This window comes from Orcinus orca, chromosome 9 (assembly GCF_937001465.1).
Source record: "Orcinus orca chromosome 9, mOrcOrc1.1, whole genome shotgun sequence".
Taxonomy (NCBI): domain Eukaryota; kingdom Metazoa; phylum Chordata; class Mammalia; order Artiodactyla; family Delphinidae; genus Orcinus; species Orcinus orca.
This window is the reverse complement of record NC_064567.1, coordinates 4,529,855-4,544,488: the sequence shown is the minus strand read 5'-3', so window position 1 is coordinate 4,544,488 and position 14,634 is coordinate 4,529,855. Positions and strand designations below refer to the sequence as shown.

General features: G+C 49.3%; 1 protein-coding gene across 6 annotated transcripts in view; it reads left to right on the top strand.

Moving 5' to 3' along the window:
• The window catches only part of LOC101289752 (actin related protein 3B), a 176,149-nt gene that overhangs the window by 96,228 nt on the left and 65,287 nt on the right, over window positions 1-14,634 (top strand). For 2 of the 6 annotated variants that reach the window (XR_007479398.1, XR_007479400.1), the window contains exons 10-12: window positions 6,625-6,680; window positions 7,679-7,919; window positions 9,746-9,923. Coding sequence is in view for 1 of the 6 variants with exons in the window: in XM_049715166.1 (XP_049571123.1) it covers window positions 6,625-6,680; window positions 7,334-7,415 (138 nt within the window). In the remaining 5 variants the exon portion in view is untranslated. Of the gene's footprint in view, window positions 1-6,624; window positions 6,681-7,333; window positions 7,465-7,678; window positions 7,920-9,745; window positions 11,987-14,634 lie in introns of those variants that run through there. The other 4 variants (XR_007479401.1, XR_007479397.1, XR_007479399.1 and 1 more) reach the window with 3 other exon arrangements.

Sequence of the window (14,634 nt, the reverse complement as noted above, 5' to 3'; positions counted from 1 at the left end):
GGCTGCGTTGGGTTTTCGTCGCTGCGCACGGGCTTTCTCTAGTTGTGGAGAGTGGGGGTTGCTCTTCATTGCGGTGCGCGGGCTTCTCTTTGGCTTCTCGTTGCGGAGCACGGGCTCTAGGCACGTGGGCTTCAGTAGTTGTGGCACGCGGCTCAGTTGCGGCTCGTGGGCTCTAGAGCGCAGGCTCAGTAGTTATGGCATGTGAGCTCAGTAGTTGTGGCACATGAGCTCAGTAGTTGTGGCATGTGGGCTCAGTAGTTGTGGATCGCGGGCTCTAGAGTGCAGGCTCAGTAGTTGTGGTGCACGGGCTTAGTTGCTCCGCGGCCTGTGGGATCTTTCTGGACCAGGGATCGAACCCGTGTCCCCTGCATTGGCAGGCGGATTCTCAACCACTGCGCAACCAGGGAAGCCCATAAACTGTTTTAAAAAATTAAATTCTGTCCAAAGTTTCCAGTTTAGAGCCGCAGACGGTGTGTTGGTTTCAAGCTGTTTTTCAGGATGATCTACTCAGAACTGGATCTGTAAGAAGCAGCCAGGCCGAGCTGGGAGGGCAGGCCAGGCGTGGGAGTGAAGTCAGCCGTGTGTGCCTAGCTCCCGCCCCATCTGTCACCCGCAGCCCCGGGACCCTGGGGACCACTGGCAGTATCAGAGAAGCTCACAGAGTCTGTGTTTCTGACCAGACTGTGCATCTACTTGACCAGCTCTCAGATAAGACAACCGTGCAGCTTCCTTGTAGAATTACATCCTTCTAGCATTTTCTATTGGAAATCTCTGAAGAGATTCTGAGAACAAACAGCTTCTTGGTGCAAAGATTCTCATCAGGCTGTTTATTCTCTCTCTCCCCATGAAGTATGTCGGGAGTAAAATTAGAGCCGATCATGTGTCTGGCTACAGTCACCTGGTTAAAGCGCTCAGTCACCGGGCAGTTGTCACTCAGAAGGTGGTTTCAGAGACCCTCCCCCTGCCCCCCGGCAAAGCCACCGAAGAGCATGTTTTCCACTGCCCCCTCTTTTGCGTTCGTTATTTTATTTATGTCCCTAAAAATGGCCACCAGGTTCCCTGAGTCCCCATCACTGTATTTGCTTCTACTCTTGGGGAGGGAGAGGGACAGTGTGACGGGGGAAGCAGAGGTCGGCGGGGGGAGGAGGCGATCTGAAAGTGGCGGTGTGAGATGGAGAAGGCCTCGGGACACCTGGTGGTGAGGGATGTGTCCTGGGAACCAGTGATTGCTCAGGAGGCAGGAGGGGCAGGGCTGGTAGGGGAGGGAACGGGGGAGGGCAGGTGCCCAGGGGAGGTCGAGCCCTGCCACCCTCCGGGTGGGGAGATGGGCCTTGGGGAATCTGCAGGCAGCTGCGGGGCAGGGGATGGGAGGACGGGGTTGAGGGGCTCGTGGTGATGTGGTGAAGAAAGGGAGGGTTTTCTCCAGCTTTGGCCCTGCCGGAGCTCCTGGACCCTCGCTGGGTGGCCGGGCACCGGGCTCCTGGCTGCGGGCGGGTCAGCGTGTCCCCCATGCATGGGGCCTGCTTTTAAGTGCTCGCGTATTCCAGGAGGTCACGTTCAAAGCAGGCATGGACCACCATTCCAAAAATATAGTCCATGGATTCCCTTACTTTTGGGGAGCAGTCATACCCCATTGTGAGTTTGTGGCCTGTTATGAATGACGTGGAACGTGGTGGCTTCTCTCGATGGACCCCATGCCCTGAGCGACCCTGACATTCCCCACCCCAGGCCCCGGCTGGCTTACCTCCTCCAGGTCTTCTCCATCACCTTTTCTTCCAAACCCACCTGTCCCCTGTCCCCTGTCCCCCGAGGATGTTGCGAGGTGGGTAGTTAGCCGTCTGACAGACTCAGGGCAACACTGACCTTCTGATCTGGGGTTATGGCATCAGGATGGTGACTTGGGACGTCAGCCCGACTGCGAATTGGCTTGGTTTCTCTGTATTTCAATTGTCGTGTGCCGTGTCAGCCAACGCCTGGCTATTCCAACAGTCCAGTGTTGCCGGGTCTGTCTCCGTAACAGGGCCCTGGCTGGCCCTGACCTGCAGGGTGGCCATGGGGCTGAAACGCAGACACAGCTGGTCCTTGCTTTACGAGACAGGCGTGTTCCTGGAAAGCCACACATTGCAGCAGATTTTCCCATGAAAAGTAATGGCAGGTGAGGCGGTCCTAGGTGTGTCCCTCTGCATGTTTCTACTAACAATCAATATAACATTTCCCACTATTATTTGTAACAATAACATACATTAAGTGACAATGAAAATACATAACGCACAGTGTGGGCGCTAAGAGGTGGGGTTCAGGAGTGGGGCTGGGATCAAATTCCAACCTTTTCTTTTCTGGTCAAGAGATCTTTGGTGAGTTACTTCCCCTCCTCTGAGCCTCACTTTCCCACCTGTCAGATGGAGGTCCTAATCGTTGCTGCTTCATAGGGTTGTCTGAGAATTCAAAAGGTGTACATTCCTGGCTCATTGTAAGTGCTCGATAACTTTTAGTTAAAGGTGTTCCCTATAAAATGAAAGGGATAAAGAAATATGCGTGTGGCTTCCTTTGGTTGTAGAGGTCTGTAGGGCTTGCTGGAAAGAAACAGACGACCCTGGGGAAGACAGGGGGGTGACTGGTGGTGGATGAAGGAAAACATCACAGAGAAAGGAAGGGGGAATCGAAGGAGAGAAGGGCCACTGTGACATCACTGACACATCACGATGACATCATCAAACAGTGGTGTTGCACTGTTGGTGGGAATGTAAATTGGTGCAGCCACTATGGAGAACAGTATGGAGGCTCCTGAAATAACTAAAAATAGAGCTACCATGTGACCCAGCAATCCCACTCCTGGGCACATATCCAGACAAAACTATAATTCAGAAAGACACATGCACCCCTATGTTCATAGCAACACTGTTCACAATAGCCAGGACATGGAAACAACCTAAATGTCCATTGACAGACAGATGGTTAAAGAAGATGTGGTACACATATACAATGGAATATAAAAAAAGAATGAAATATTGCCATTTGCAGCAACATAGATGCAACTAGAAATTATCATACTAAGTGAAGCAAGTCAGAAAGAGTAAAAGACAAATACCATATGATACCACTTATATGTGGAATCTAAAATATGACAGAAATGAACATATTTACAAAACAGAAACAGACTCATAAACACAGAGAACAGACTTGTGGTTGCCAAGGGGGAAGGGAGAGGGGGAGGGATGGATTGGGAGTTTGGGATTAGCAGATGCAAACTATTATACAGAGAATGGATAAACAACAAGGTCCTACTGTATAGCACAGGGAACTGTATTCAATATCCTGTGATAAACCATAACGATAAAGAATCTGAAGGGCTTCCCTGGTGGCGCAGTGGTTGAGAGTCCGCCTGCCGATGCAGGGACACGGGTTCGTGCCCCGGTCCGGGAAGATCCCACATGCCGCGGAGCGGCTGCGCCCGTGAGCCATGGCCGCTGAGCCTGCGCGTCCGGAGCCTGTGCTCCGCAACGGGAGAGGCCACAACGGTGAGAGGCCCGCGTACAGCAAAAAAAAAAAAAAAGAATCTGAAAAAGAACGTGTGTATACATATACTGGAACCAGTTTGCTACACACCAGAAATTAACACAACATTGTAAATCAACTGTACTTCAAAAAAACAGCTGTGCTGCAGAAGGAGATGGTGCTGTGACTCCTTGCAGCTCCGACGCACCCACAGAGCAGAGATGAGGCCACAGTGTCCTCATCACGTGACTCCCTGGCCCCCTGACTCCCAGCAAAGGCTGCCTGATTGATTTCTCCTTGCTCACATCTCTTTATAACATCAAATTTAAATCAAAGAGAAAACCTTGTGTAATTTCCTGGAACCAGAGCTTTCTGATGATCTCCTGACTTTTTCTCAGGCAGGCAGCAGGACAGGAGAGAAGCCAGTCCCACCGCGCAGCACCGGGAATCCCAGGGAGCCGGGGACCACAGGAGCAGGGGGTCTCGCAGGGGTGAGGGCACACCCAGGAGTGTTGTCGTGCCCTAAGCACTGCAGCCCGGGCAGCTCCCTGCCGTCCCGCGGATCAGCCCACGTGCACGGGCTTCAGAGGATTCCAAAGCTTAAATGAAAACTGCCCAACGAGTGGAGGACTCTTTACCATCCGATTCAAATGCCTCTGCCAGGGGCCTGTTGGCAAGGTGTGAGCTGTGACGAATAGTTCTCACTGCTTTCCAAAATGAGTGCTCACGCTTCTATTTTAGCTTTACTTGCATAGCTGGCAAGAAGAAAGATCTAGACCCGTAATAGGAGAGATTTTGTAAGCTAGCAAGACAATGGATTCAGTTTACATAGAAGCAATGTTACTTGGAAGAGATCGGTTAGGTCAAAGTTACTGGGTTAATTATAGCAAGTTGGTAAGTGAATTCAATTTTCTATGCAAACATTGTTCCTAGCTCTAAGGGGACAGGCATGATTTTCTGCAAAAGCATATTCTAAGATTTCTTCTAACAAACATTTAAGGGGATCTTGAGTTAATCTAGGTTTAAGGTTATAGGTAGGTAATGAGGACAAATTCTCTGAAGATGGAGGCTGATAATGACCAGACATAGAGCATGTCCAATTTGACCTTAAAGGAAACTTTGTCCGCCTTGGCAGGGAATGTCTTTTGTTCTGCTGCAAAGCATGTGGCTGTAACAATGAATGAACAAAGTGCAAGCGGCCGACAGAAGAGTGTTTTCCATATCGTGCAGAAGTCACTGTTTTTATCCGTGATTTTTCCTAGCGTGCAAACTAGTAAAAGAAGAGCACGGGAAGCTCCAGCTAAGCAGACGAAAAGGGAACAATAAAGATAAGAACGGAAATCAGCGACCTAGACGGCAGATAAACGAGAGAGAAAATCAGTGACACTGGAAGTTGCTTCTTGGAAAAGGTCAACCAAATTGATAAATCTCTAGCAAGACTGATTGGGAAATAAAGAGATAAGGCCCAAGTTACCAGTGTCAGGGATAAAAGGGAAATATCCTACATGATAAGGATAAAAGAAGATTTTGAACAATTTATGCCAAAAACATCCACAAATTCCACAACTTAGATAAAAATGGGTAAATTTCTTGAAAGACAAACTATCAAAACTCACCCAAGAAGGAGTAGATATACTGAATCACCCTACATTTATTAAAAAATTGAATTTGTAGTTAAAAACCTTCACATAAAGGAAACTATAGCCTTAGTGGTGAAGTCTACCAAAATTTAAGGAAGACGTAATACCAATTCTAAACAAACTTTCAGAAAACTGAAGAGGAGAGAATACTTTCCAAATCATTCTCAAAGTCCAGTATTACATCGCTACCCAAACCAGAAAAAGACAATACAAGAAAATAAAACCACAGACCAGTAGACATGATGAACTCAGATGTTCTTAACACAACTTTAGCAGTTTGAATCTAAAAATATATAAATATGTAATACATCATGGCCAAAAGGGATTTATCCCAGGAATGTGAGATTGGCATTTAAAAATCAACATAATCCCATTTGTTTTTTTTTTCTTTTTTCTTTTTTTTTTGCGGTACGCGGGCCTCTCACTGCTGTGGCCTCTCCGGACGTGCAGGCTCAGCGGCCATGGCTCACGGGCTCAGCCGCTCCGCGGCATGTGGGATCTTCCCAGACTGAAGCACGAACGCATGTCCCCTGCACCAGCAGGCGGACTCTCAGCCACTGCACCACCAGGGAAGCCCTATTTTTGCTTTTATTTCCTTTGCTTTAGGAGACAGGTAAAAAAAAAAAATTGCTATGATTTATGCCAAAAGTGTTCTGCCTCTGTTCTATTCTAGAAGTTTTATGGTTTCAGGTCTTACATTTAGGTCTTTAATCCATAATAAAATCTCCTTGCAAGCTCAGGGGAGAAGTGTGGAAGGCTGAATAACGCCTGCCAAAGATGCCCAGCTCCTAATCCCTGGAACCTGTGGATGTTAACCTTATATGGCAAAAGGGACATTACAGATACGATTAAGTTAAGATCTTAAAATGGGGCAGTTACCGTGGATAATCCAGGTGGACCCTAAATGTATCCCAAATGTCCTTGTAAGAAGGAGCCAGAGGGAGCCTGTTAGGTTGCAGGAGAAGGCAACATGACAGTGGAAGCAGGTGCTATGCTGCTTGCTTTGACGCTGAAGGCAGTTGCTGTGGCTCATTCCAGAAGGAATGAGCCCTTGAAGCTGGAGAAGGCAAGGGAAAGATTCTCCCCTAGAGCCCTGGATGCAGCATGGCTTTAGCAGCACCTTGATTTGACCCAGTCCTGGTTTTTGACTTCTAAACTCCAGAACCGTAAAAGAAGCTATGTGTGTTGTTTTAATTCACCGTTTGTGATAATTTGTTACAGCAGCCATAGGAAACTCATACAGGGAGAAAAGTTTATATGAGAAAAAGCATCTGTGCAAGGCGGGGACCCTGCAGTAGACATCCTAGCTGTGTTAGTTTGCTAGGTGGACCGGGTGGCTTACACGAGAGGATTTGTCTTACAGGTCTGGAGGCTGAGCTCGAGGTGTTGGCAGGGCTGGTTTCTGAGGCTGGTTGGGAGAAGCTGTTCCAGGCCCCTCTCCTGGCTGCTGGTAGTTTGCTGGCAATCTTTGCTGTTCTTTGCCTTGTAGGTGTGCCGTCTGGACTACATGACAGACCCGATAAAACCCTGGACACCACAGCACAGGTGAGCTTCCCTGGTTGGCAACACTTCCCATGCGTTGTGTTGTCACACACTTGCTGGGAGTTGTGTGTTCCCCTGTAACTGCACTGGGAGAGACACCTGCAAGCTTGGGGCTGGTTCCTCCAACCACGATCTTTTCTCATTGCTGGTTTTAATCTGTATCTTTTCTTTATCATAAACCATAGCCACGAGGATACCAGCTTTTCCTGAGTCCTGTGGGTCCTTTTAGTGAATCATCAAGTTCGAGAGTAGTCTTGGGGACCCACTGACACGGATATATCACATAGACCCCCACACACATCTTGGGTGAAAATGGAGTTCTATAGGCAATGATGAACGTCTATAGTCTTTGCTTGGGTAGTGCATGATAATAATGTGTTTTGGGTGCTGAGAATGGAATGGGAGTGTCAAGAGAATTGGCCTTGGGTGCATCAGCTCTATGGTCCAGGTGATGTTCTGTCTTGGTCCTGCAACAGAGGAAGAATGAGAGGGCTGAGATTTGTTTCCCTGGTGATGGTGGCCACGTGGTCGTCTATCAATGGGCTATAGGTGTCTCTCTTCCTGTCCTGTGATAGTGGGCACAGGGGCAGGTAACATCCAAGGCTTGGAGCTGACCAATGGATCCATAGAGAATTTGGTTCCTTCCCCCACTTCAGAACTCTGATGAAGTACCAGGCTGTGGGCGTGAGATCTGTGTTCCCCCGTGGCTGCCCAGAAGTGCTGGTGACACAGCCTTGATGCGTGAGGAGAAAATGCACCGTGGGATGACTTTGATCAACGAGGGAAGGTACATGCAAGGAGCCAGCATCCTCCCACTTCCTTCCCAGATGAATGGTTCCGAGATGCAGAGGTTCTAGACATTCCCATAACATCTCTTATGACTAAGCAACTAGGTGTGTTTTTCGTGAAAGTGTAGCCAGCTCTGAAAAGCATGACCTTTTATCTTCTTTCCCCTCTTCCCTACCTCGTTCTCCTTTCCCTGTCGCTCTTGCTTCCTTAAGGTTGCACCTGCAATCAAACGTGAGCACATCATCTTTGCTCAGGCTGTGTTATAGGGAATCCTGGCTAACACAGCATGCTATGATAATGGGATGGATTAAAGGAAGTTGCGATGAATGGAATTTTGCAGAACAACTTGCCTTCCTCGAGAGACATGGCTCTGTTGTCCGAGTCATCACAGAATGAGTGCTACAGGGGTAACCTGGGCTTGGCAAGTGGCTCAATGCTTCCCAGCTCTTCAGGGTATGAGGACACTTTTTAACGTAAAGAAGTGTGTAGGTGCTCACATAATGACAGATGAATGTTTAACATCAGTGCCAAAGTTCTTCTTTGCCTCTCCAGACGCACTCTCTGGCCTTCTCCATCTGTTCTGAGTCCTGAGAGGTTGCCCTATATTGACTCACCAGGTCCTGGGCCCTAGGCTCCCCGTGGGGGTGGGGAGAGCCCAGAGGAGGGTGAGGTCACGGTGCTAATTTCTCTGACCCCTTCAGCTGTGGAGCTGCGGCTGGCTACAGCCCCTCTGCTGCCCCCTCATCTAGAGGTGGAAGGCTCTCCACTCCTCCTAGCTCTGGGGAGCATCACCGTCTTTTCCTGATTTCCCTGGATTAATAGTCCTCTCAGTAAACTCCTCAATCACCCCCTTTGAGTGTCCATTTATTTCCTTCTGGGACTTTGACTGATATAGTCTATCTTGAGCCAACTCATAAAGTCAGAGATATTGTAGGAATGTGTTTAGTGCATTTATATTTTGTAAGTCACAATAGCGTCACATATATTCCCCAAATTGTATGCACAATCATTACTACTTATTCAGTGTTCAATCAATGCTTGGTTTGAGTACAGATCTGTAGGCCCCTTGTAATGATTTCCCAGGCTCCCAGCAAGGATCCAGAGCTCTGAGCTTGGGAACCCCTGTCATAGATCATTGGAAATTGAGGCATCAATCACCCTTGCCTTGAAAACTACTTGTGACTTGAATGTCATGGTCCCCAACCTGGCTATAACAGAACCACCTTCTGAGTTTCACCCCTGACGATCAGTGACATTTGCGATCAAGGATTTAAGTAACTGAGAGTTCCCCTACGAGGAATAGGGAGTTTGAGTCATAAAACGTTGGCTTTTGGAAATAAAGTTCAGCAATGGGAGTGAACGGTTTACTAACGGTACCTTACATACCATCAGGGCGCACAGAAGTTTCCGCACTTCCTCTCTTCCTGGATACACAGGAAATGTTTCCCAGCCCCATGGCAATAACTAATCCCGGCCGCTGGGCTTGGAGCAGACGTGGTCTGGGTCACCTGGGGGGAGCAGGTAAAGCTGCTGGGGGTTCTCCATGGGCTCTTCCCCTGATGCAGGGACTCTGATATCACAGTCAGGTTGTGTCACAGTGAGTGAGCTATCCAGACCCTCACTGGACTTGGAGTGAGCACAGGATAAACCTCATTGGGATAGTCTGGAATTGATTCTAATCACAACGAAACCGAGCTTCTCCTAACTGATTTGCCATTGTTGAGATATTGCTCAACCATAATTACTTATAATTCTGAAACTATACTGCATCTTGGGAAAAGGCTTATAATACAAGGTTAAGTAAAACGATCAGGCTACAAAATTGCATGTAGTTGATATATAGTCATTGAAAAATATACACGTGGCCCACACTGGATAGAAATGTATAAAAGTGAAAATACTTGTCTAAAGGTGATGGGGATGATGAGTCATTCAAATGAAAAAAAAAAAAAACTGTTTTTGGGCTTCCCTGGTGGTGCAGTGGTTGAGACTCCACCTGCTGATGCAGGGGACATGGGTTCATGCCCCGGTCCGGGAAGATCCCAAATGCCGCGGAGTGGCTGGGCCCGTGAGCCATGGCCGCTGAGCCTGCGCGTCCGGAGCCTGTGCTCTGCAACGGGAGAGGCCACAGCAGTGAGAGGCCCGTGTACCGCAAAAAACAAACAAACAAACAAAAACCACTGTCTTTGAAATGTCTTTAAAATCTTTGAAATGATTCTAATAGTTTCCTCTTTCTTCTTCTCCTTCTTCGCCTCTTCCTCCTATTTTATTTTTGCAAGAACTGGGAAGTAGGCATTTCTTTATGGCAACGGCAAGATGAGTGGAATCTGCTGATCCCGTGGGTGGAGATGGAGCTGGAAGGAGGGACCCCACCAGGCTGTGCAGCCCGAGCTGGTGGCAGCTGCCCCGGAAGAAGGCTGTTTGGGTGCCGTGCAGTTCTTGGAGGATTTGAATGAGGTACTTAGAGTGTAAATCTAGACTTTCAGATTGGTTATTTTCATGCTGTTCACATTTTCCATCATTATTATGTTTTTTTAAAATCACTTTTGGCTATGTTCCATTTGATAACAATACGCCTACAGCGGTGGTTCTCAACCAGGGACAGTCTTGCCTCGGGGGACATCTAGCCACGTTGGGAGATGTTTTTGGCTGTTATGACTGGTTAGGGGGTGTTATCTTGGTGGGTAGAGGCTGGGGATGTGCCCACACCCTACAAGGCACAGGCAAGCCCGCAACCAAGAGCTGTCGGGCTTGTGTGCCAGCAGTGCTACGGGAGCCTGGCCTGAGGGTAGAGGAGGAAGGGTTTCTGTCCCGGGAGCCCACGACCTCAGGAAGGCACAGTTCGAGACCTCCAAGGGAAAGTGAAGGCTCGGGTGACCCCCACGTGTGCAGCCAGCTCCCCATCCCCAGGGACCCTCCCTCTGCTGCAAAGGATTGCACTTGCTTTCACAGGAGCTCTTTCTTCATTCCTCCCAGCGATCACATCTTTCTTCGGTGACAGGCAGGACTGGGGGTACCTGGGAATGGCATGTTCCTGGGGAACAAGCAGAAAAGCTCTTCATTTAAAAAAAAATTTATTGAAGTCTAGTTGATTTACAATGTTGTGTTAATTTCTGCTGTATAGCAAAGTGACTCAGTTATACACATATATATTCTTTTTCATATTCTTTTTCATTATGCTATATCATAGGATATTGAATATTGTTCCCCATGCTATACAGTAGGACCTTGTTGTTTATCCATCCTACATATAATAGTTTGCATCAGCTCATCCCCAAATTCCAATCCATCCTTTCCCCACCCCCTCTTCCCCTTGGCAACCGCGAGTCTGTTGTCTATATCTGTGAGTCTGTTTCTGTTTCATAGATAGGTCTAAAATATGACTTATATGTCATGTTTTATTATTTTAAATTAATTAATTAATTTTGGCTGCGTTGGGTCTTTGTTGCTGTGCGCAGGCTTTCTCTAGTTGCGGCGAGCGGAGGCTACTCTTCATTGCGGTGCGCAGGCTTCTCATTGCGGTGGCTTCTCTTGTTGCGGAGCACGGGCTCTAGGCACACGGGCTTCAGTAGTTGTGGCGCACGGGCTTAGTTGCTCTGCGGCATGTGGGATCTTCCTGGACCAGGGCTCGAACCCATGTCCCCTGAATTGGCAGGAGGATTCTTAGCCAGTGTGCCACCAGGGAAGTCCCATATGTCATATTTTAGATTCGACATATAAGTGATATCATATGGCATTTGTCAGGAAAGCTTAGCTTGACCTTGATCTAAATCCCACCCACTAGGAGAGCATCTGCAGCATTCTCCTTGTAGATGACAAGGTCAACAGGGGAGGGAATTGCTGGAGAAATTCCTGGAGAGAGCCTCATTAGAGGGAGTGGAGCTGGGGTGTATTTTGTGTATTTTGTAGGGGTGTGTGGAGGTGGCCAGCTGGTCCCCCTTCGTGGGGGGGAATCCTGCAGCCCCAGATGCTGGGAGGCCTTCAGGACCTATCTTGCCCACAGAGCTGCCTCAGCTGCCGTCCTGGGTACCACCTCCATGTGGGGCAGGGATGTGGAAGCTGGCCAGCGGGCCCCGTGGGGCAACTCTGCAGCATCATGCCCTCCACAGGCGTTCACGCCTGCCAGGTACCCCTGCTCAGACTCCATCACAGCATCGGCTCTGGGGAAGCCAACCGTGATGGGGAAGAGAGGATTCCGGAGGCTCAACACCCAAGGGCTTCCAGAAGGGACTGGAATGCAGGACTTACCTACAGAAAGGCTGCTCAGGAATGGAAATGTCAAGGCAGTTTGACACAGAGGCACTGCCAGCTGTTGAGATGTGAGGGCTTCTTGGGCAGTGATTCACAGCGGGCTATCTATTTTCCTGGCTGTGCTACCGCTGACAAGATGAAGTGCATTCCTGACATCCAGAATTTCCCAGGAAAGATTTCATTGTCTCGTTCTCCTGTGAGAAGTGAGAAGTGAACTTGATATTTCTCTGTTCAACCTTCATCAATAAAAAATTTTTCTGGTTGGCTTATTCCTGTTGATTCTTAATGAAGTGGTGTTTTATGAGATGCCATTCATTTCTAAACTTCAGAGAGAGTCAGGGATATACATGGCATGGTAGAGTGGATGCGTTAAACGTCGAAATGTATATTAATGGCTGTGTGCATACATAACGCGGTGAAATAAATACACAGTTATTAGGGATTTAATGCATGTCATCCAGAAAGGGATATATCACACATTAAAACATAATTACTGGCTTGAAATGGAAATAGATCATCTGCTAAAGCAGATTCATCAGCCTGACTCCAATACATCACCCACTGAACCAGAGAGAACACACACCGGGTCTGACACCGCACTGCCTCGCCCGGGCCCACGGCCACTGATTTAGACCCAAAGCGCTAGTATACTAAATGGGTGACCACCCCTTGCCTGAAATGTATTGTCACCTAGTGAAGAATATCTCTGTGATGGAGCTCATTGACTGAGAATGAAATCCACTTGGCCAGGGCCACCCCGAGCAGGCGGCTGTTGGCGGGAGGCCGGGCCCGCAGGAGAAAGCAGCTGGGGTCTGTGAGTCACTCGGCGATGGGCCAGCTCTCGTCCAGGGACATAGAGGAGGTGGCCTCCCTCCCTGTGGTTTGGGCTGGCTCCCCATCTGGCCGCAGGGCCTGGGGGCAGGAGGCTAGCTGCAAAGGGGGACAAGCTTCACTGTGTATTTTGTGTATACGTTCAGCTATGTCAGCCTCCTTCTCTGATCTCCAAACACCATCGTGTGCGGGGTGTGCAGAGGCGTGGAAACCCTTTCTGTGTGCTTCCTTAGGGCTGCTCTGTAGAGCTCTGCCTTCCCCCAGATCACTCGTGCGGCCCACTGTCACCAGAGGGACGTGTGCGTGCGTGATGGTATGTGTGTGTAGGTGGTGTGTCAGTTGGGGGGTGTGTGTGTGTGTGTGAAGATGTGTGTGTGTGAGGTTTGCTTCAGGCTGTGGGTTAGTGTAGCCGCTGACGCGGAGCTGGGGGCTGGAGTGAGGGGCAGGGGTGCAGAGGACGCTGGCCCATCATCGTTTACGGGCTGCCCTAAAGAGGGTCATGACTCGGCCTGACTGTCTGTGGAGAACCCAGCCCTCCTGCCTCTTAGGTCCCTCTCAGGAGGGGCTGCGTCTCCACAGAGAATCGACAGCGCCCAGGGCGCAGGCAGCAGCGGGGCCTCCGCGTGATATGGGGCTGGGCTGGATCACAGGGTGAGAGGGCTTCATTTTGTAAGAAGCCCCTGTGTGGTCTTCCCAGTTGGCTGCGCCACGTTGCGTTCCCGCCAGCAACGATGCGAGTTCCTGTTGCTCCCCGTGCTCGCCAGCATCTGGTGTGTCGTGACAGCTCATTGTTGCCAAAGGCAGTTTTAAAGAAATCTAGGTGAGGTTCTCCTTCTCACCTGTTCCCCTCTTTCCTTGCACCTCATTTCACCTCCCAGCCCACACAGCCCCGGGACCCTCGGGACACCGTAAGGGTCTGCCGACCCCTGGAGAGTCTCCACTCAGGCTGGTGGTCATGAGAGGCGCCCTGTGCTCTAGGGAGATGCTCCCCCACCCAGACCCCCTTCCATCCATGCAGTTGTTTTGGGGGCTGTTAGAAAGGAAGGGTCTCAGTTTGCTCAATTCACAGAAATGTTAATGGACTGCTAACCCCCGAATTCTCTAGATACTCCCATTCTGAAAGTACGGGTCTCTCATTCGTTCAGTGTGGATTTTGCTGCTAAAGACGCGAATTAATTTAAACCCAGAATCCCTAGATCTCTTAGTATCTCTGCTTCCTCCCTGTAAAATGTTCCTATTGAACTCTAAGGATGAATATCTAAAGTCTTATTGACCAAAGTGACTAAAGGTGAGAAAACATTGAATAGATCTGGCAGAGTTTTGGCTGTCGTAGGGGTGGGTGATGGGTGCTGGCCACAGAGCAGGCTGGCACTGCCTTTGCCTGTTCTGTGCTTGGCCTCTGAACCACGCTTGCTTTTCAACTTCTTCCCATCTTTCTCCTCTAAAACAACAGGGTCTCTAAAAGTTCCCTCTGACTTTTATTCTCAAACCCACAGAGGCTCCCCAGCAGCAGCATAAAGAGGCCCGTGGTTGGAAGTGGGGGCAGAACAGCCATAGCCGCTCATATATGGGCTGCTGTTAAATCAGGGGCTGACAAGGGACACTTTGGTAACTAAGTCACTCTTATAAAGGGCTCCATTGCTCTGTGAGCAAGTGACACGGCAGCCCCAGCCTGCCTGTGACATACCCAGCAGTTCTCAAAATCAAACTGTGCAGGGTGGTCACCTGGAGGGGGGAAGAGAGGCTTGTTGAACATTCAGCTTACTGGGTCCCACCCCCATGGGCTCTGATTCTATGGGCCTCGATGGGGCCCAGGAATCTGTGTTTTTATTAAGCACTTGCTATGGACTGAATTGTGTCTCCCCTAAATTCATATGTTGGAGCCCTAGCCACCTACTGTTTTTGGAGATAGGGCCCTCAAGGAAGTAATTAAGGATAAATGAGGTCAAAAGGGTGGGGCCCTGATCAGATGGGATTAGTAGCCTTATAAGAAAAGACATGAGATGGTTTGTTCTCTCTCTACCATGGGAGGACACAGTGAGAAGGCTGCCATGTGCAAGCCAGGAAGAGGGCCCTCACCAGAACC